This window comes from Delphinus delphis, chromosome 2 (assembly GCF_949987515.2).
Source record: "Delphinus delphis chromosome 2, mDelDel1.2, whole genome shotgun sequence".
Taxonomy (NCBI): domain Eukaryota; kingdom Metazoa; phylum Chordata; class Mammalia; order Artiodactyla; family Delphinidae; genus Delphinus; species Delphinus delphis.
Window position 1 is genome coordinate 103,892,692 of NC_082684.1, and position 23,216 is coordinate 103,915,907.

The following is a 23,216-nucleotide window of genomic DNA, read 5'->3' on the forward strand; positions in this document are numbered from 1 at the left end:
GGGATTTTGCCACTAGCAACAACGGACTATCATGTTTCAGATCAACTCTTCCACTCCAAAGACAATCAACATCTGTTTGAAGGTATCAGATAGGTATCAAGGCACTGAATACTTAAGGGGCCAAATTTCGGGAAAGAAGAAAAACCCAAGGAGGTGAACGTTTGTCTTTTTTTTTTTTTAACATCTTTATTGGAGTATAATTGCTTTACAATGGTGTGTTCGTTTCTGCTTTATAACAAAGTGAATCAGTTATACATATACACATGTTCCGCCCAGAGGGGTGGGATATGGAGGGCGGGAGGGAGGGAGACGCAGGAGGGAAGAGAAATGGGAACATGTGTATATGAACATTATCTTTGATATGCATCTCCTCTCCATGCATTCCTTACCCTGATGAACAGCAAATAAATCCACCCAGCTGCTCAAGCTGGAAAATCTGCAACACCCTACCTCTGTTTTCTCTCTTAGTCTTCATTCAAAGAATTATCGAACTCCACTGACTCTCTTAAATCTCTCTCCCATCTGTTTCTTCCTCTGCCTCTCCCACCACACGACTCCCGACCGAGGCCTCATTATTTCAAACGCCCTGAAATATTTAAAAACGGCATCCTGCTTAGCCTCCTTGCTTCCTGGCTCACCTCCACATGCAGCCAGAATTATTTCATTAAAACACAAATCTAACCATGTCACTCCACTGCCTAAATGGCTTCAATGACTCCATTTAACCTGAAATGTGAAGCACAATGATGAAGGCCTTTATGGTTGCCTGCTGTCTTATTCCCCCACCCTAACCAATGTGCAATCCTAGTAGTTCCTCAACAAAGTCCAGGCTTCCCTCTAGGGTCACACCATGAACTTTGTGTTTCCTCTGCCTGGAAAATCCTCCCCACCTTCCAACCCTCCTGTAAGGTTCTCCCCATTTTGGAAGAATAAGTAAAATCCCTATTTCATAAGTTACATCCAAATAAACACGAAGAAATAAAAGAGTTTAAAGTAGGAACACACAGGGACTTCCCTTGTGGCGCAGTGGTTAAGAATCCACCTACCAATGCAGGGGACACGGGTCAGATCTCTGGTCTGGGAAGAACCCACACGCAGCGGAGCAACTAAGTCCGTGCACCACAACTACTGAGCCCGCGCTCTAGAATCCGCGAGCCACAACTACTGAAGCCCATGCACCTAGAGTCCGTGCTCCTCAACAAGAGAAGCCACCATAATGAAAAGCCCGCGCACCACAACGAAGAGTAGCCCCTGCTCACCACAACTAGAGAAAGCCCGTGCGCAGCAACAAAGACCCAACACAGCCAAAAATAAATAAATAAATTTATAAATTTATAAAAAACTAAAAGTAGGAACACACAAAAGAAAGCACTGGCAGAAGGCGCACATGTATAATTTTTTCCCTTTAAGGCAAGGGTCAGCAAACTACAACCTGAGGGTCAAATTCAGCCTGCAGGCTAGTTTTTGTAAATAAAGTTTTATTGGAACACAGCTGTGCCCATTGGTTCACGGGTTGTCTGTGGCTGCTTTTGCCTGGCAACAGCACAGTGTTGAGTAGTTGAGACAGAAACCATACGGGCTGAAAAGCCCTAAAATATTTACTCTCTGACCCTTTACAGAAAAAGTTGACTGACCCCCAAATTTTTTAAAAACAATTTAAAGCAGATATTATTGAACTTAAAAGATGGAAAAGTCTGAATATGTAGAACTTAGAAACTACTGATTCTACAAACACAAACAATATTGAAAGTCAAATGACAAAGAGAGAACATTAGAAATAGGTACAACAGACAAACAAATAGTATATATTCATGATACAAGTGAGGAAAAGATCACCATCCAAATAGGAAAAAGAGTAAATGACTTCAGCAGCTAATTGAAACCTGAAGAAGTATAAATGGGCAAAACATGCATGATGGTATTTTCTACCTTGTTAGCAATCAGAAGGGGGCAAAAAAAACAATGACTCAGTTTACCTTAAAAATCAGCAAATTAAAAAAAAATAGTTATACTCTGTATTGGCATATGTTCAAAGAAACAGGTAGTCTTAGAAGAGGTAACTGGAATAGGGACTTCCCTGGCAGTCCAGTAGTTAAGACTTCGCCTTCAATGCAGGAGGTGTGGGTTCGATCCCTGGTGAGGGAGCTAAGATCTCACATGCCTCCTGGCCAAAAGACCGAAACATAAAACAGAAGCAATACTATAACAAAGTCAATGAAGACTTTAAAAATGGTCCATATCAAAAAAAAATCTTAAAAAAAGAGGTAATGGGAATAAAAATTTGATATACTACCCTTTTTGGAAGAAATTTGTCTTTTAGAACACGGGTCAAAAGTTCTTTCCAACGAAAAAGCTTAGCATTGGGAAAATGTTATTCTAGTATCAGACGGTCTAAAGCACGTTTTATGGTAACATCGTATCGGGTTTAAAACCTACTTTTTTCAGGAGAAACGTGTGACTTTGATTGTCCCCGCACCAGCCTGCAGGTGGCGCCGTCACCAGCACAGACGCCACAGTTGTCTTCCTTGGCGTTGCTCCCCAGTTGTCGGTCGCAGCCCACTGCCTGCAGACAGACAGAAGCACGGCGGTCAGGAGCGGGTAGAGATACGGGGATGTGAGACCTTCTGTATGTCAGAAACCGTATTTATGGTGTTATCCTTCTTAAATGTGTGAGTTGGCTCTCTTTTATGAGGATATACTTTTTAAAAGATATAATATATAAAGCTTGACAGTACCCTGTCATTTATATGATTCTTCTCCAAAGGCCAAAGAATTAAAAAAGACTTGAGACTGTCCCTTGACACTCCCACTCTTACTGTTTTATTTATAATTTTATTCAGATATTTTATGTACATAAAATGAATGGAACATTACAGATATTTCCTCTCTCCTCTTTCCCCACCCCTTCCCTCTCTTTCTATCCCTACCCTAGTCCTATTCTCTCATTTCTTCCCCCAAATGACCACTATTCTGAAGTTGATGTATATCCTTCTGGTCCATAGTTTTATTTTAATTTTTTTTTCTGTTTTTAATCTCAATCTATACCTGTATCTTAATACTGACGATATATCCATATCTCTCTATATTCTGTATTTGTATCTTTGCATTTCCTTCTGTTTATCATTATCTATACCTATACCTATCTCTACCTGTATGTCATTATAGATATATGTGTGTGTGTGTATATATACAATCTTTATAAAAACTTTTATAAACAATTTTTAAAATATAAGGAAGGAATTAATGAGAGAGCTATCTCATAGAATATGCTTATACTGATATCCTTCAGTCTCTTGTGAATTACTGCTTTTGTGAGATGTGTGTGTGTATTTGCTAGACTGTGAGCTTCCTTGTATGAGAAAAAGGGCTATGTCTTATATTTCTTTTTATTTTACAAATATGTCTTTTACATGATGTGCGCCCAATAATATTAACTGATGAGCTAGTTTATCTCTACCTCTGCATACACATTCAACTTTATTTGTATTTATATGCCTGGTGTGTAAGTGCAGAGACCTCAGAGGCAAACAGCCCACTTACAAAACCTGCCCTGTCCTACCACCCCTTTCAAGCTGCAGGATGTTGAACAACTGAAACTCTAGGAGACTCATTTTCCTCAAGAGTAAAATAGGGACAATAATACATACTCCACGTAGGGTCTACTAAGAATGAAATGAGAAAATATATGTGAAACTCTTAGTACAGTGATTAGAATACTCAAAGGGCTCATCAAAAGAGAGCCCCTTTAATCTCTCTCTGTTTTTCATTTTGTTTTGACTGCTGGGTTGAGCCCCTATGCTTTGGTTTGGAGAACTGCTGGATCAGATTTTGTATCCAAGGTGTTGAAGAGAATATAAAACAGGACGAAGTTGGAACCACATCTATAGACTATTCTTTCCAAAATGCTGGTGCTGAAGGGAAGGAAAAAGATCAAATGAAAGTTTCAGGGAGAGGTAGGAAAAGTTCCAAGGAAGTTTAAGGAAAAGCCTATGATTAGAGATATTTTCAAATTCACAAAGGGCTGTCATGAAGAAAGGGTTTACATTTGTTCTGTGTATTTTCAAACAGTGAAAGCTACAGGTTTAGGCATAATTTAGTTCAATATGAGAAAGTTTTTAAAGTCAGAGTTATCCAACAATAAATATTCAACCATGGGCTAGGTAGGAGACTTTTTGGCAGGAAAATTGGAGAGGGGATTAAATTATTTGATGAGCAGCTGAATCCTTTGAGACCCTTTCATCCTGATTATATGATTTTTATAAAGATAATAGTAAAATATTCATAATAATAGCTGATTTTTATTGAATGCTTACCACGTACCTGGCATTATGCCAAGTATGTTATACACATTATTTCATTTAATCTTCATAGCAACCTTCTGATACCTTCTATCTCTATTTTACAAATAAGGCATCCGAGGGTCACTGAGGTTATATGACTTTCCTACATTACACAGCTAGTGTATTGTTTTAAAACCCAGTTCATCTGACAGCAGAATCCTAACACTATGCTATACCTTCCTCACCTTTAGTATCAGCAGATGGACAACAATGAACCCAGGTACATAGGCCATTATGTTAATATTTACAAGTACATGTGGAATAACTTAAGAGTGATTGATTTTGGAAACACACTTGCGTGGTTGAGATTCAATCAGTGAGTAACTTGTGTTCATGCAACTTTCTCAAGGGGTAGTAATTCTACCATCAAATTATAGAAACACTGTTCCTCGGCCAAGCTCTGTCCTCACACATCTGTGTCCCTGAGCACTTTGCATTTCATAAGAATGAGAATCACCCTTTATCTGGTCATCCAGGAAGGGTGTGGGTTTAGGAGCTAGGATGGGTTTGTTTTGAAGAGTGTTTAGAGACTTGCAAGACCCTGGGCAATCGAATACCCCCCTGAGCACTGACATTTATTTCATAATTTTTAAAGCTAGAGTTCATCCAAATATTACAGCCAAAAATAAGCATGTGAAAACATCACAGAAAAATAGTATCTGAAAAGAAGGTCTCGTTGCCTTGTGATTCATAGGGTATAAGCCAGAACTGCCCTTGAATTTGAGGGACTACCGAATTTTCACTCTCACTTCACATCATAATGAACACTGAGCAACTTTCTAAGAATTGCCTCAAGTATTTTCAACTTCTGTGACTTTTCCTGAAGTCAAGATCTCTAGTTGTAATGATTTAAAAACCACTAATCGATAAACATAGCAATAAAATTTATTAACATCCATATACAACCAATTTCTATAGAGCCAGGCACTACAGAGTATAAATTAGTAAGACAAGATTTATATTCTATGGTGTAGTTAATGAGACAAGTTATACAAGATAGGGGATAATATAAACAAAAATTTAAGATATATGAGCAGTGCTTTGGGGAATAAATACACATATATAAATCATCACTTCAGCTAAGGATTATTTCATAGTACTGGCATATGATTTCTTAATCAGCTCATAGAAGTCAGTGTTTAAATAAGGGTCGTTACTCCATATGAAGCAAAACATGAATTTTCCAGCTCAGTCAAATATAATCCTTCAAGAAGCAAAGAATTTTTTGAGTCAACTTCTGCTTGAGATCTCTGAAAACTGGATTCTACCTTACAAAAAATTCTAACATTCCTGCCTGAAAAATCAGAGGATATGGAGCTATGGTAATCATTAGGAATATTCATAAATATTTAGCTTCTCCAGCCCATGGAGGACTGCACTTCCCCACCCCCTTAGAAATTAAGTGTAGTCATTGACTGCCTTTAGCCAATGAAATATGAGTCTAAGTGTCTATGTCACTTCTGTAAGAAGCTTCAAGGGTCAGTGTGTGAGTCACACATTCCCCTTCTCACTGCTGTAGTTATTATGCAAAACGTGTTTCAATAAAGCCTCCCTCAGTCTGGGTCTCTGAGACGTTCAAGAGCAAAGACTCCTGCTGACCCACGTTGGCCAAGTATCGTGAGCTAAAAGTCACCTTTAATTGTTTGAAGCCACAGAGCTTTAGGGGTTGTTGGTTACTGAAGGAAAAACCTAGCCTGTATTATACTAGAGTACTATTTAACTATTAATGGATAGAGCAGGGCCATTAACATCAAAGGGTTGCTTGAAACTGGCCATTTCACATTAAAATCCAGATTTCTGGCTCCTGTTGACAAATGAAAACTCTGACATGTTTATACACGGTTGCCCCCTTGAGCATATTAATGAGCAGATATGTATTCTCCAGCTCATGACAGCCCTCATCACTCACTATGACTAGACTTGAGCAGTTTTCTTCCAGAGTGGAGGGTAGATATTTGAGTTTCAGCCTCTATACTAAACCGTCTAAGCATCACTCACCTATCGTGCTGACTGTTGTCTACTAGAATCACATCTTACTTCCAGTTAGAAAATTTGGCTATATTTGTAGCAATACAAAATGTACAAATATCATCAGTATAGCGCCATGGCTAAGAAAACATTTTGGAATTCGGTTTCCTGGGTTCAAATTCCAGCTCTACCATTTTCTAGCTGTGCCGTCCGGGCAAATGACTTAGCCTCTTCAAATTCCAGTTTCCTTATAGACAGAGTGGGGATAATGACTATCCCAGCTTCATAGTGTACGATGAGCTAACACAGTAAAGTGCTTAGACAATGCCTGACACCTTGTAAGCACCCAGTAAGTGTTAGATGCTATTCTTTTTACTAGAAATACAAAGTGATTTCTTCATTCACACAGTTGTCAAGGAATTCAATAAATGTGAATGATAAATCAGACTTGTTCTGCAGATCTGGTTCCAACCAGGTCCTGTTTCTGATAAAAATCAGACCTCCAAAGCAGAAGCAAATTTCATTCAGTGTGTATAGTTGTCTCATGCTGTCTGCTGTGCTCAGAGTCACAGTAGGTTCTTCCCAGGAGCACAGTGACAGGGTCATGTAAATGAGCAAACTGTAAACACACTTGCAAAGATTATTTGTAGTCTCTGTCAAGTGAACATCAGGGCTCAGTTCACTGATCCTAAGGCAATCAGAGAGAATCACACAGTTTACTTTCTCCCATCCTAATGGCTGTGGACAGCCACAGCCACATTGTATGGGAAAGGGAATTTATGTGAACATTGTCCTGTGGAAGGAAAGATACTGAATTCAACTTAGAAGCGTCTGAGTCACTTTTGAAGAAGGGCATGCAATTCTTTTGACCTGAAGAGCCTTTGCCAGAAGATCACTCAGCTTTCAGAGAGGTATCACCTATGACTGCCCAAAGAATCCACTTACTCATGAGACTCAACAGAAACATGATAGGAAGCACATATTTTAAAGGAACTAATTCGGCACTGAAAACCAACTTTATCCTGCAATCCCCTTCAAACCCTGGAAACTACTGGAGCAAACTATGCACTTCAGACAAATAAGAGGGAGCTCTGGTCAGTGCCCACAAGGAGAAACCAGGGAAAGAGAACCAGTGTAGCCTACAGGGCTCCTGGTGACAGTGGTTCTGCTGGGCTCCTGAAATATTGTTCATGAAAGAACGAATTTTTTTTTTTAATGAACGTTAATGTTTTTTTAAATGTATCACATAAACTAGTTGTACTTATTTTCATGCTGCCTTATAAATTAAAAAAACACTATAAAACCATCTATTTACATTTGTCCTTAATAGCAAAATCAACTCTTTCTTTTTTTTTTTTTTTTTTGTTTGCTCAATACATTATTTTTTTTCAGTTGGGGTGTAGTTGCTTTACAATGTTGGGTTAGTTTCTACTATACAGCGAAGTGAAGTAGAGTTCCCTGTGCTATACAGCTCATTCTCATTAGTTATTTATTTTATACATATTAGTGTATATATGTCAATCCCAAACTCCCAATTCATCCCACCCCCATTTCCCCCCTTGGTGTCCATATATTTGTTCTCTATATCTGTGTCTCTGTTTCTGCCTTGCAAACAGGTTCATCTGTACCATTTTTCTAGATTCCACATATATGCCTTAATATACGATATTTGTTTTTCTCTTTCTGACTTACTTCACTCTGTATGACAGTCTCTAGGTCCATCCACGTCTCTACAAATGACCCAATTTTGTTCCTGTTTATGGGTGCATAATATTCCATTGTATATATGTACCACATTGTATATATGTACCACATCATTCGGCTGTCAGTGGGCCTTTAGGTTGCTTCCATGACCTGGCTATTGTAAATAGTGCTGCAATGAACATTGGGGAGCATGTGCCTTTTTGAATTATGGTTTTCTCTGGGTATTTGCCCAGTAGTGGGATTGCTGGGTCATATGATAATTCTACTTTTAGTTTTTTAAGGAACCTCCATACTGTTCTCCGTAGTGGCTGTATCAATTTACATTCCCACCAACAGTGCAAGAGAGTTCCCTTTTCTCCACACCCTCTCCAGCATTTATTGTTTGTAGATTATTTGATGATGGCCTTTCTGACTGGGGTGAGGTGATACTTCACTGTAGTTTTGATTTGCATTTCTCTAATAATTAGTGATGTTGAGCATCTTTTCAGGTGCCTCTTGGCCATCTGTATGTCTTCTTTGGAGAAATATCTATTGAGGTCTTCCGCCCATTTTTTGATTGGGTTGTTTGTTTTTCTGATATGAGCTGCATAAGCTGTTTGTATATTTTGGAGATTAATCCTTTGTCAGTTGCTTTGTTTGCAAATATTTTCTCCCAGTCTGAGGGTTGTCTTTTCATCTTTTTTATGGTTTCCTTTGCTGTACAAAAGCTTTGAAGTTTCATTAGGTCCCATTTATTTATTTTTGTTTTTATTTCCATTACTCTAGGAGGTGGACCAAAAAAGATCTTGCTGTGATTTATGTCATAGAGTGTTCTTCCAATGTTTTCTTCTAAGTTTTATAGTGTCCAGTCTTACATTTAGGCCTTTAATCCATTTTGAGTTTATTTTTGTGTATGGTGTTAGGGAGAATTCTAATTTCATTCTTTTACATGTAGCTGTCCAATTTACTCATCACCACTTATTGAACAGACTGTCTTTTCTGCATTGTACATTCTTGCCTCCTTTGTCATAGATTAGTTGACCGTATGTGGGTGGGTTTATCTCTGGGCTTTCTATCCTGTTCCATTGATCTATCTTTCTGTTTTTGTACCAGTACCATACTGTCTTGATTACTGTAGCTTTGTAGTATAGTCTGAAGTCAGGGAGCCTGATTCTCCCAGCTCCTTTTTTTTTTTTTTTTTCCTCAAGACTGCTTTGGCTGTTCGGGATCTTCTGTGTCTCCATACAAATTTTAAGATTTTTTGTTCTAGTTCTGTGAAAAGTGCCATTGGTAATTTGACAGGGATTGAACCTGTACATTGCTTTGGGCAGTATACTCATTTTCACAATATTGATTCTTCCAATCCAAGAACATGGTATATCTTTCCATCTGTTTGTGTCAACTTTGATTTCTTTCATCAGTGTCTTATAGTTTTCTGAGTACAGGTCTTTTGCCTTCTTAGGTAGGTTTATTTCTAGGTATTTTATTCTTTTATTGCAATGGCAAATGGGATTGTTTCCTTAATTTCTCTTGCATATTTTTCATCATTAGTGTTTAGGAATGCAAGAGATTTCTGTGCATTAATTTTGTATCCTGCAACTTTACCAAATTCATTGATTAGTTCTAGTAGTTTTCTGGTGGAAACTTTAGGATTTCTATGTATAATATCATGTCATCTGCAAACAGTGACTGTTTTACTTCTTCTTTTACAATTTCCATTCCTTTTATTTCTTTTTCTTCTGTGATCGCCATGGCTAGGACTTCTAAAACTATGTTGAATGAGAGTGGCTAGAGTGGACATCCTTGTCTTGTTCCTGATCTTAGAGGAAATGGTTTCAGGTTTTTTTTTGTTTGTTTTTTTTTTGCGGTACGCAGGCCTCTCACTGTTGTGACCTCTCCCGTTGCGGAGCACAGGCTCCAGATGCGCAGGCTCCGCGGCCATGGCTCATGGGCCCAGCCGCTCCGCGGCATGTGGGATCTTCCCAGACCGGGGCACGAACCCGCATCCCCTGCATCGGCAGGCGGACTCTCAACCACTGCACCACCAGGGAAGCCATAGTTTCAGTTTTTCACCATTGAGAATGATGTTTGCTGTGGGTGTGTTGTATATGGCCTTTATTATGTCGAGGTAGGTTCCCTCTATGCCCCCTTTCTGGAGAGTTTTTATCATAAATGGGTGTTGAATTTTGTCAAAAGCTTTTTCTGCATCTACTGAGATGATTGTTTGGTTTTTATTCTTCAGTTTGTTAATATGGTGTATCACACTGATTGATTTGTGTATATTGAAGAATCCTTGCATCCCTGGGATAAATTCCACTTGATCATGATGTATGATCCTTCTAATGTGTTGTTGGATTCTAGTTTGCTAGTATTTTGTTGAGGATTTTTGTGTCTGTATTTATCATAACTTTGTTTAATGGTTTACAAGCTACACGTGAGTTTTCAGCATGATTCAAAAAAAATTACTTTCTTCCAGTGGTACCTTTAGTTCATGTCTGCCTCTCTTGTCCTCAGACCCTTCCTGCTGCATTGAGAGCCTTAAAGGAAAGGCCGCACGACAGTGTCTCAGTGATGAGCTGGGTTTACATGTTCAGCAAAACTGGGCAATATTAGACCATCAACAGTTTGGTAATAAGGATGATGAACTGTACTCTATGGGTATCTTTTCATCTGTTCAGATTATCCTTCTTATTTGAGAATACGTTTTATTTTTCCAGGCAATTCTGTAATTATCAATGTAACAGGTTCTTGAGACCTCCACACCTCATAAGATAAAGAGTCAATATCCATACCATTTCTTTTTTTTTTAACTTTTTATTTTATATTGGAGTATAGTTGATTAATGAAAGAATAAATTTAAAATAGGGCCTATAAGGAGAGTAACATCTCCTTTATACAGACTGAAGAGACCAAGGCTCAGAGACAGTAAGCAGTCACAGGAAACTGCTACATCCTGCACCAGGCAGTGTTCAGTCCAACCATGTCACTGAGACTGCTTAAGCTGAGGTCTTGGTCGAAATGAAGCAGGCATATTTCAGTTCTTTTCCCTCTTGACTTCTCTGAAGTATTTGGCACTGCGAACTTCCTTCTTAAACACTCACCCACCCATATCTTGTTTTTTCCCAGTTTTCTATTAAACAGAAGACTGTTTTGTGTAGTCTCCATCATGTGTACCTCTTCCAGTGCTTGCCCCTGAAATGATGGGGCCAGAACTCTGTCCTTGGGAATCTGCCCTTCTCCCTCAGTCCCTAAGGACATACATTAGCTTTAACCATGGGACGACCCCCAGATCTATATTCCCCATCTAGAATTCTCTCCTAAGCTCTAGATTCATGTGTCAACTTGGATATCCACAGGTACAGCAGGCTCATCATCTTCTCCCCACATACTTGGTCCTCACTCAGTATTTTCTGTCTTGGTGAAGGGCTTCATCATCTACTTAGTTATTATGTCAGAAATCCAGACATCATTCTCAACTTCTCTCTCTCTTTTTTTCCCACATCCAATCAAACATCCAGCCCTAAAAGATCTGCTTCTTTAATCTGTAGAATTTGTCTCCCCTTCTTCAGTCACCCTACCTCCACCTTACTTTAAGCCCTTGTTATCCCAACTTGACCTATTATTATCTGCTCCAACCCTGTCTTCCCCAAATAATCTGCCACATTGCCACTTGAGTGATCTTTCTAAAAACAATCCCAACTCAGCTATTTCTTATAAAATTCTTCAATGTTTCCTCTCCTCTTACAACTATCAGAATAAGTTCATGATTGGTTTCCACCTACATCTGTTGCCTCAATTTCAAGCATTATCCCACAGGTACTTTTCACCTCAGCTCTACAGAATGAGTCAAAGATGTTTAAACACACCTACTATCACATCTCTTCACCAGCGCTATTCCTTGTGCTTGGGATTCTCTTCCTCATCTTGATATTTGTAACTTCTACTCAACTTTTCAAAACCTCGGTGTCAAAACATTACCTTGATCACATTGCTCTTCCTTAGCCCAGATTAAACTGTTTGTCGGTAACAATTATTTTTCATTATAAAAGCAATACACTCTCATTGTCAAAAACTTGTAAAACAAAAAAGCGTAATTCCACTGACAAATAATAGCTATTATTATCATTTAGTGGAAGAGCTCAAAAGTTAACTGGTGGTTACAAAGGGAAACCATTGACAGCATATGAGATAGAAAAATGAAGTAGTAAACTCTGACCTTAGGGAAGATTAAGCAACAGCAAACATCAAATAAGATGGTTTAAGAGTAGGAAAGAAAGGAAGAGAGACTGGTTAGGCTACCAAGGGAGACTGACTAGTTTAGTCTTGGGGTAGAAAGGTGAAAGTGAGAGAGGAAAGAAGAGTAAAATGTGAGAGATTTGATAGAGGTACCGGGATAGAGGACATGCAAGCAAATACACTCGGTGACTACAATATGAATTCAGGAAGGTAACACTGAGAATTGTGGTGTCATAAGCAGAAATGAATAGAAATAGCAGTAAGAATAACCAGTGGATCTGGGAAGAACAATACTAGTTCATTTGAGAAGGGGTGGGGATTGGAGGAATTCCGACGGTGTATTGGAGGAATTTGCGGAATCTCCCAGAATGGGTATCAAGCTTGAACTAGAAAATTCAGGATTGGAGGCTGAGAGAGAAATGAAAGAACGACCAAGAGTTATGAAAAGCCTCTGCATCTGCGAGTAGATAAGACTCATTTATTCAACCAGTTTTTAAGTGAGGACCTTTGATGGGGCCAGACATTGTCAGGGTACTGGGGTATGGCAGTGAGTCTAAATGTACCAATTAAAAAGACAGAGAATGTCATAGTAGATCACAGAACAAGATCCAACTATCTGTTGTCTGAGGAAACCCACTTTAAATATAAAAGCATCTATAAATTAAAAGTAAAGGGATGGAGAAAGACACAGTATGCTAACATTAATAAAAATAAAGCAGGGGTAGGTATATTAATTTCAGACAGAGCAGACTTCAGAGCAAGGGGAGTTATCAAGGGCATTTATGTAATGATAAAGGTGTCAATACTCCAAGAAAACATAACATTCTTAATGTGCATATGCCTAACAATGGAATGCCAAAACACACGAGGCAAAAACCTACATAACTGCAAGGAAAAGTAGATGAATCCACTATTATAGTTGGAGATTTCAACACCCCTCTATCAGAAAGAGGATAGATCCAGCAGGTGGAAAACATTGAGAAGAACTAAATAAATGGAGAGATATTCCTTTTTTGTGGATAGGAAGATTCAATATTATCAAGATGTTAGCTCTTTCCAACTTGATTCCACAAAGTTATTTTGTGTATATTAACAAACTGATTCTAAAGTTTACATAAAGAGGGAAAAGACCCAGGACAGTCAACACAATACTGAAGGAGAAGAACAGTGTCAGAGGACTAACACTGCCCAACTTCAAGGCTTATGAATAAAGCCAAAGTAATCAAGATGGTATGGTATTGGAAAAAGAGTAGACAAAAAGGTCAATGGAACGGAATAGAGAGCACAGAAATCAACTGACATGAATACAATCAAATGATCTTTGACAAAGGAGCAAAGGCAATACAATGGGAAAAATAGTCTCTTCAATGAATGGTGCTAGAACAACTGCACATCCACATGCAAAAAAATGAATCTAGACACAGACTTACATCCTTCACAAAAACTAGCTCAAAATGGATCACAGACCTAAATGTAAAACACAAAACTATAAAACTCCTAGAAGGTAACCTAGAAGAAAACCTAGGTGACCTTGGCTATGGTGATGACTTTTTAGCTATAACACCAAAAGCATGATCACTGGAAGAAATTACTGATAAGCTGGACTTCATTAAAATCAAAAGCCTCAGGACTTCCCTGGTGGTCCAGTGGTTAAGACTTCGCCTTCCAATGCAGGGGGTGCGGGTTCGATCCCCACGGGTTTGGGGAGCTAAGACCTCACACGCCTCGCAGCCAAAAAACCCAAACGTGAAACAGAAGTAATACTGTAACAAATTCAATAAAGACTTTAAAAGTGGTCCACATCAAAAAAAAATCTTAAAAAACTAAATGAAAATCAAATCAAATCAAAAGCCTCTGGTCTGTAAAAGACACTGTCAAGAGAACAAGAAGACGAGTCACACTGGGAGACAATATTTGCAAAAGACACATCTGATAAAGGACGGTTATCCAAAATATATAAATCACTCTGAACAGTAAGAAAATAAGCAACCCTAAAAAATGGGCAAAAGACCTGAACAGACACCACATCAAAGAAGATATATAGGTGATAAATAAGCATGTGAAAAGATGCTCAACATTACTTGTCATTAGGGAATTGCAAATTAAAACAACAATATGATACCCCTACACACGTATTAAAATGACCAAAATCTGGAACAATGACACCATCAGATGCTGGAGGTGATGTGGAATGACAGTACTCTTACTCATTGCTGGTAGGAGTGCAAAATGCAGTCACTTTGGAAGACAGTTTGAGACTCTTTTACAAAAATAAACATACTCTTACCATGATACAGCAATCACACTCCTTGGTATTTACCCAAATGTACTGAAAAGTTGCGTCCATACAAAAACCTGCACATGATGTTTATAGCAGCTTTATTCATAATTGCCGAAACTTGGAAGCAATCAAGATGTCTTTCAGTAGGTGAATGAATAAATAAAACGTGGCACATCCTGACAATGGAATATTAATCAGCACTAAAAAGAAATGAGCTATCAAGTGATAAAAAGACAGAGAGAAAATTTAGATGCATATTACTAAGTGAAAGAAGCCAATCTGAAAAGCCTACACTGTATGATTCCAACTATATGACATTCTAGAAAAGACAAAACTATGGAGGAAGTTAAATGATCAGTGGTTACCAGGGGTTAAGAGTGGGAGGGATGAGTAGGCAGAGCACAGAGGATTTTTAGGGGAGTGAACATACTCTGTATGATACCCCAATGACAGATACATGTCATTATACTTTTGTCCAAACCCATGGAATATCCAACTCCAAGAGTGGACCCTAATGGAAACTATGGACTTCGGGTGACTATGGTGCAGCAATGTAGGTTCATCATTTGTAATAAAGGTACCACTCTGGTGGGGGTGTGTTGAAAATGGTGGAGGCTCTGCATGTGTGCGGGCAGGGGGTATATGGGAAACATCAGTACCTTCCACTCAGTTTTGCTCTGAACCTAAAAAGTTTTAAGTCCTTTTTTAAAAAGGTGGGGAAGGGGAGAGAAGAGTTCAGGAAGAGCCTGGAAAGGTAAGCAAGGATCCTGGATGTCATCATCAATGCAATGACAAGCCATTTAGGGATATTGGTGGGAGGAGTTAAAAACTCTAATTTAGGCTTTAAGACAATCAGTCTGGCTGCTGTGTGGAGAATGAATCAAATGGGGACAGTGTTGGAAGCTGGGAGATCAGGACAGGAGGCTACTGTAGTTTAGGTCAGAGCTAATGCGGGGCTTAGACTAGGAAGGAAATCAGTGGAGACAGAAATGGTGGATTCAAAAGAGGCTTTGGAGGTAGAACTGACAGGACTTGACAATGGATTAGATGTGTGGATTGAAAGAGAAGAATCAAGAATGACTCCAGGGTTTTGTGGTGAGCAACTGGAAGCCGCTTTCTAGATGAAAAGATGTAGGAAGGAGAAACTAGTCTGAGGAACAAGACCACGGTTCATCTAAGCATATGAAGTCAGAGATGCCCGGCAGTGTCTGACACTTAGTAGATGGTTAGGTTCATTTGCTACTGTTACTACCATTTTTGTTATGAACATAATAGGGTAGATGGAATACCAGGCATTCATTATGTTTACAATTTTTTTTTCCAGTGATCAAAGGAATGGGGTGGAATCCTATCCTTTCCCTACTATCCCCATACTGTCTCAGCAACCCGTCATAGTTCCCTGAATCCTCAGACCCATTACAAGCCGTGGGGGATTATACCTCAGACACACTCACTGCAGCTCTCCAAAGTCCACTCTGAAAAAGTCTGCTGGAACACATTCATGCTAATTAATTAATATATAAGTCATTGCTCCCAAAGACCCAAAACAATGAATTAGTTTTAATAAGAAAGGTCAGAGAACCTATCAATATTAGCCTTCCAAAGCAGTGATTCTCAAAGTGGGGCCCCTGGGCCAGGAACATCAGCATCTCCTGGGAACTTGTTAGAAATGCACATTTTCAGGCCCTACCCCAGACCGACTGGATCAGACACTCTGTCATTGGGGCCCAGAACACTGTGTTTTAACAAGTCCTTCATGTGATTCCGATGCACTTTCAAGTTGGAGAACCACTGATCTAGAAAAACCACAAGTCATATATTGCAATCTTTTGATTCTACAGGGGCAAAATTTACACTATTTTAAATAAGTAAAACATAAGCTACAGGTGAGTAACACTCCCTAAAAAAAATTTTACATTAAAATGATCAAAGACAATATTTCATCTGCGTGAACAAAAGTGCAGAAGAAAAAGATTACTGAGACTGGTCGTGGCACATCCTTGAACCAGGGGTACGGGAAGTAGGTGTGGCTTACCTGACAGATGCCACTGATACACATGTCCAAGGAGTCAGCATTGCAACGAGTTCCATCCAGGACCTTGGGTGCCAGCTCCACTACCAAGTTCTGTCCCCGTGCGTGACACTTGAGTGCACACGGGGCAGCGGGATCGTTGTACTCTGGAAGCCACTCATAATAACGTCCCTGATACTGAACATCATTGTAGGCTGAACACTGCTGGGCTCTGAAGTCCTCCGCATCCGGAGGGCAGTCCTGGGGGCAGAGAAAAAGGGCCACATGCACATCACCCAGTGAGATGGGCCAGCAGAAGGCTGAACAAGTGTACCTGAGTCCCATGACAGCAGACCCCAATTGCTTCTCTCCCAGAAGTCACTTCATTCCTTCACTTTTTTCTTTTTTTTCCTTCAAAACAGAATCTGTAGTGTGGAATTCTACTGGTACCTCTGTGATAAAGGAGGGGATAACCTCATTTATTCTGATTAGTTTTCCACCCAGGTTGTTTTCTCCAGTTAATGAAAGCTTACCATACTTAAATGCCAAATTTTGCTCTATTTTAACCATACTGAATATAAATTTTCAAATGCATTACACAACCTCCTTCTTTTTGAGACAAGGGAAAATGGAATGTTTCTGATTTTTCCAGGTGACCTAAGGTCTTCATAGGAAATATTAATTATCTTCCATGCCTTTAGGAGCCGTTTCAATGTAAAGGATTGTTACTAACTGGCCCCAAACTGCTGTGCTCTGTGGGGACTTGTGTTTGTTTCACTGCTTTTGTCATTGTTATTTAGTTCATCACCTTTCCTCTCTTGTTTTCAGACCCCCAGCCATCGCTCTTTACTGGTACCCAGTGCCTGCATTCAACAGGCTCTAGAATGGAAAGAGATAATGAGGCTTTTTCAAATTCTGTCTACAACAAAAGCAAATAAATCCCAAGTTAATACCCCAAGGAGTTCTCATAATAATAGGACAAAGTGTACAAGTCTTGATGACTCAAGGGTCTTTTTATTTAATTACTAATCAATCTCATCAGATATTTCCAAAGCAAGATGCTGGATGATAAAAATGTTACTGTACTCTTCAAAACTGAGCACACTGTGATGACCTAGAGGGATGGGATGGGGGGTGGGGTGGGAGGGAGGCTTAGGAGGGAAGGGATATATGTATACATATAGCTGAGTCACTTTGTCGTACAGCAGAAACTAACACAACATTTTAAAGCAAATATACTCCAATAAAAAAAACAAGAGGAAGGAGTCCTTGTAAGGTAGGCATAGAGAACAAAAATTGAGAAGCAACTCCAAAAAGCTGTAATGGCCATTCAACAGTACCTAATAATGACTTCAAATCTAGTTAAATCCAAACTAGAAAGTGATGAACAAGAAATAATGGCTACTCAACAGGGGGCTGCAAATAGACACAGGGGTAAAGTACTTTTGAAACTTTAGATAAGGGAGCTTATTATTTTTACAAGTTTCCCCAGAAGGACAAATCACCCCCAAAGTACAATAATGCTGGCTTAAAATTATTAGAAGACACTTGTTTTAGATTATATTATACTAATAATTGTTTTTCATTTATTTTTCCAAATAAGCCAATTAATTCTAAAAGCTCAGCAACGAACAAAGCAAAACAATAAGACAATTCAGCGTAAAGTTTATTTAAAATAGTCAGGGTTTCCCTGGTGGCGCAGTGGTTAAGAATTCACCTGCCGTTGCAGGAGACATGGGTTCCAGCCCTGGTCCGGGAAGATCTCACATTCCACGTAGCAACTAAAGCTGAGTGAAAAATGCCAATCCCCCAATCTTACTCACATGATTACATCTTAAGCATCTCAACCACTGCACCACCAGGGAAGCCCTGGAGTTATTCTTTATCTTGCCTGTGTCTATATCAATATCCTGGTCCTGATACTGTACTATAGTTTTGCAAAATCTTACCATTGTGGGAAACTGGGTAAAGGCAACATGGGACGTCTGTGTATTATTTCTTACAACTGTATGTATATCTACAATGATCTCAAATAAAATGTTCAATTAAAAAAACACAAAACCAAAAAAAGTTGAGCACAAACTTCCCAATTAATGGGAATGAATTCATTGTATACAAACTTCCCAATTAAAGAAAATAGATACAGAAAGCCAATATATTATTTTTTTTCTTATTGCAAAAGAAATAAATGTTCATTGTAAAAACTTTGGGAATAGTTTCTATTCAAAAAAAGAATAAATAACAAAGATTCTTATACATAAATCTTTGCACAAATTTTTGATTATTTCCCAAGGACAAATTTCTGGAAATGAAATTTCTGAGAAAAAGACTGTGTTTCATGAGCTTTTCAAAATATTACCACATTGCCCTCCAGGAAGGTCTTATTATTATCATCAGGCTATATAAGTTCCCTTTTCTCAGTACCTCCTCTCAGTTTGGATATTATAATTTTCTAAAACTTTTTCCAATCGTAAGTGTTACACAGAATTTCAACATTTTAATTTGCATTTCCTTCTTATTATTTAGGTTTAATATCTTTTCATGTATATTTGCTTTCTGTATTCATTCTTCAAAAATTTGTTTTCTGCCCTTCATTTATCTATTGGAATGTTTGTGTTTTTATTATTTTTAACAGATAAAACTATTAAATTTCATAGTGAAGTTATCGACTCTTTGTCATTTGTATTAGAGATATTTTCCCCATTTAATCTTGTTTTTGGTGCTTTGGGAAGTCAAGAAGTTTTGAATTTTTATGTAGTCAGCTCTATTCATATTTCCTTTTAAGGTTTCTTTCTTTACTAATGAGATATGCTTTTCCCTCCCTGCCCTGAAAACAGATAAATACTTAAATGTATTTTTCTAGTTCCTTTATAGTTTAGCAATTATGTTTAACTCTTTATTACATTTGGAATGTATTTTGATCTATGGTGTGGAGGTAGAAATCTAACTTTATTTTTCTGCAAATAGTTATTAACAAATTATCAGCCAGAATTTTAAAATATAATTTCTTCTATTTATCCCATTTTTACTACTAAATTTTTGTATTTTACTGTGTTTATGCTTTGGGCCTTGATAAAGTGCCTAAAATCCTTTTTGGAAGTAGGCAGGGAATAAGTAAAATATAATTAGTAGACTTTCCCCTGAAATTAGTTGTATTACTTTGCTGTGAATCATTCCAAAGTCTTCTATTACATCCACATTTTTCTTTGTTTTCACAAAATTAACCCTTAAGCTAGGCCACACCTATGGAAGAAAATATCAAACTGCAGAAGATCAAAACTGGATGTCATTTCTGTCTTGGAATGAGGACATCTTCCATCTAGCCATAGAGAAGATCATGAGTGACAGAATTATATCACCTCCTCTTTCCTCAATCAGGGTCAACTTCTTCTGTATCTGACTCTTTTTTGTTGTTGTTTGTTTTGTTTTGTTTGTTTTGTTTTGTTTTGTTTTGGGTACACGGGCCTCTCACTGTTGTGGCCTCTCCCATTGTGGAGCACAGGCTCCAGACACGCAGGCCCAGCGGCCATGGCTCACAGGTCCAGCCGCTCCGTGGCTTGTGGGAGCTTCCCGGACCAGGGCATGAACCCGTGTCCCCTGCATCGGCAGGCGGACTCTCAATCACTGCGCCACCAGGGAAGCCCCTGTATCTGACTCTTTGAAACCCAGAGAGTATAAGAGAGCTGGGTAAAAACAACTTCCCTTGCATTAGGCTCACTTAGCATCTTAAGCACACTTGAGGAAATACAAGTGCTAGCTGTCTGACTCTTGAATGTCTTAAACTCCTCAAACCAAAGAAGTTTCACAAAATCAACTATGGTTAATTAACAGAAGCCAGCCTAAACTGAGCCCTTGTGAAGGGGTGGCCAGGTTTGTACGTGTGACCTAGTCTCCTTGGCCACAGCTGATTATCAGAGGCAAACATCTGGTCCACACCAGGTCAATATTTCCTAGGAATTCAGAATTGCAACAAAAGAGCTGGAGCTGAAAACTCACATCAATCTGGGCTGGGCTGGCCATTTCTTTTATGTGATGCATGTTGAAGCAAAGTGAGCCAGTTCCCATAGCAAGAGCAACGAATTAGACATGAAAGGTCAGATAATAAAACATGGGTCTCAGCTGAAGGAGTAAGTAACCTGGGCTTCACTTTCTGATTCCCGGGTCCAGGCCCTCAAGATGTGCTCATTCCTAAATTCCGCTAAATATCCACTCACCCATCCAGTGAATCCCATTTTTCTTGAGCTAATCTGAGTGGGTTTCTGTTCCTTACAAATGATGATCCCTGATTAAGACCGCCATATATCTAGCCCGTGCTTTCTAGTTTACCAGGAAATATTACTGACATTCTCTCTTCACTACCACCCTTTGAGCGAGGCAGGTGAGGATTATCATTACCCTCGTTTGTATAAATGGAGAAAACTGTGATACACAAAGTCTTCAGCCGCTAGCCCAAAGGCGTACAACTAGAGTATGACACAGCCAGGACTGATTCCCAAAGAAACAAGCATTCCATTATATGATACTGCTTTCTAGTAATCTTGGGGGACGTTGACTACTTACATTACATGCTTTCATTTACATGGCATTCTTCCACTGTCAACACTACGTCTGTCTAGTCTGGTTCAGATGGGTTGCATGCCCTGGCTCAAGACAATCTAGGGATTCTTGTGTCTAAAGTTTAGTTGACATTTAGGAATCTTGAATGCCAAGCATCCATCTGCTTTCCTTTCCCTGAGAAGCATTTCTTCATATTAGTTAAGTTCAAGACAACACTTATTTATTAAATATACTTTACGGGTTTTGCCTAGGTGACATGCTGTAAGGAACACAAAAGAAGAATATAATCCATCAGTTACCCAGTGAGCTTGTTATCTTACTGGAGATGTAGCATCTATGTGCATGGAATACATTGAAACAGTGGGTTATTCATTACTGGAATTTGTAGACTTACAGTAGGACTGTGCAATGAAGGACATAAAATTGTTATCCAAGAGTTAAATTGAAAAGTGAATAAATGGAGTTAATAAGGAAAGAGTAAATCTAATAAGGAAACAATAGATCCTAGATCAGAAAGACCTGACTCAGTCAGGAGTGGGTAGCCAGCCTGGGAGGCATAGAAAAGAAGAAGAAGGAGGAGAAGGGAAAGAGATAGGGGGAGGGGAAGAAGGAGAGGGAGGGGAAAAGGGAGTAAAGCACAGCAGATAACAACCAACACCCATTCGAGGACAATTCTGAAGACAGGGGTCTCCTTTCCTCCCTAAAGCCGTGAGAATACATAAACCTGTATGGACAACGTAGGGAGAGAAGCCAAGACAGGAGGATTATCTAAGAAACTGAGTTTTTTTTTTTTTTTTTTTTTTTTTGCGGTACACGGGCCTCTCACTGTTGTGGCCTCTCCCGTTGCGGAGCACAGGCTCCGGACGCGCAGGCTTAGCGGCCATGGCTCACGGGCCCAGCTGCTCCGCGGCATGTGGGATCCTCTCGGACCGGGGCACGAACCCGTGTCCCCTGCATTGGCAGGCGGACTCTCAACCACTGCGCCACCAGGGAAGCCCTGAAACTGAGTATTTTTATTTAAGAGACACAGACCATTACCTAAGAGATGATTTATATAATAGGAGTGGACCAAGCTTTAATTTGGGTTAGATATTTAATTTTCCTCCTAGATAAGCAGTGAATAGGGACTCAGGAGAAACACCATTTCTGTATAAGCAAATTTGAACATTTTATCTTCATATCCATGTTATAGTATGAGTTAAATTTCGTGATCCTCTTATATAACAAATGCCAAATTTTCTAGCATAAAAATAAATTATTGTAGGTGGCTACTATCAGCTAGAGTAAGCAAATGATGCATCATGAATAAGTAACATTTCAGAAGGGATCTGAAGGATGATGTGATGTGAATAGGACAAGATATGAGAAACGATATAAGCAAAAAAGAAACAGCAAAAATAAATTCAGTATCTATGAGGCACAGCCTTGTCCAGCCAGGGTGAAACTTGTGAGTTGAATAAGATGTAAATCTTACCATCCTTTGGAGGTCCTGAAATGCAAGTAAGAGGAATTAAAAGCAATAGGGATCCACAGAGGAGAGCAACATTAAAAAGGGATAGAATAGGTAGCATTTTAGGAGGGCCAGTATGGTAGCAGGATGGACTGGAGTTCTGCACATAGATATGAGAGGAAGTGGCCCTAGCCCAGAGTAGAAGAAATGGCAATGGAAAAAAATAAAAAAATAAAAATCCTCTAAGAGAAAACTGTCAGAAATTAGCCATTCATGGGATCCAGAGTATAAAAGATCTTTCAAGGGTCACATCAAATGTCACCTCTTCTGGAAAGCTGTCAGGGAGCCCAGGGACCCCACTGTGCAGAATTAACCATGCCTCCCTCTGTGCCCATATAAAAAATGTGTTCATGCTACAAAAACACTCTTACCAAATGATGATACACTTATTTTTTAAAATATGTTCCCTTTGCTTTCTCCCAGCTTTACCTTTAATTTCATATACCCTGGTATAAAAACATACAAGTAGTGAGTGAATTCAGGCATTAGGCCTCCTTGCTGACATGCATGACTGCCCTTGGAACTTCTCCACTTGCTCTATATGCCCCTGATAAGGATAATTCTTTCCTGAGGCCTCTGGGGCCCAGCCCTGGCTGGAAGAGCCCATGCTGAGTGCTGATCAGAGGGTCA

At 39.1% G+C, this 23,216-nt stretch overlaps 1 protein-coding gene across 1 annotated transcript in view; it reads right to left on the reverse strand.

Annotated features, from left to right (window-relative positions):
- The window catches only part of ADAMTSL3 (ADAMTS like 3), a 370,467-nt gene that overhangs the window by 203,690 nt on the left and 143,561 nt on the right, over positions 1-23,216 (reverse strand). The window contains exons 6-7 of the mRNA XM_060005339.1: positions 16,544-16,780; positions 2,437-2,563 (exon numbers count right to left, since the gene is read on the reverse strand). Of these exons, the coding sequence (XP_059861322.1) occupies positions 2,437-2,563; positions 16,544-16,780 (364 nt within the window). The remainder of the gene's footprint in view (positions 1-2,436; positions 2,564-16,543; positions 16,781-23,216) is intronic.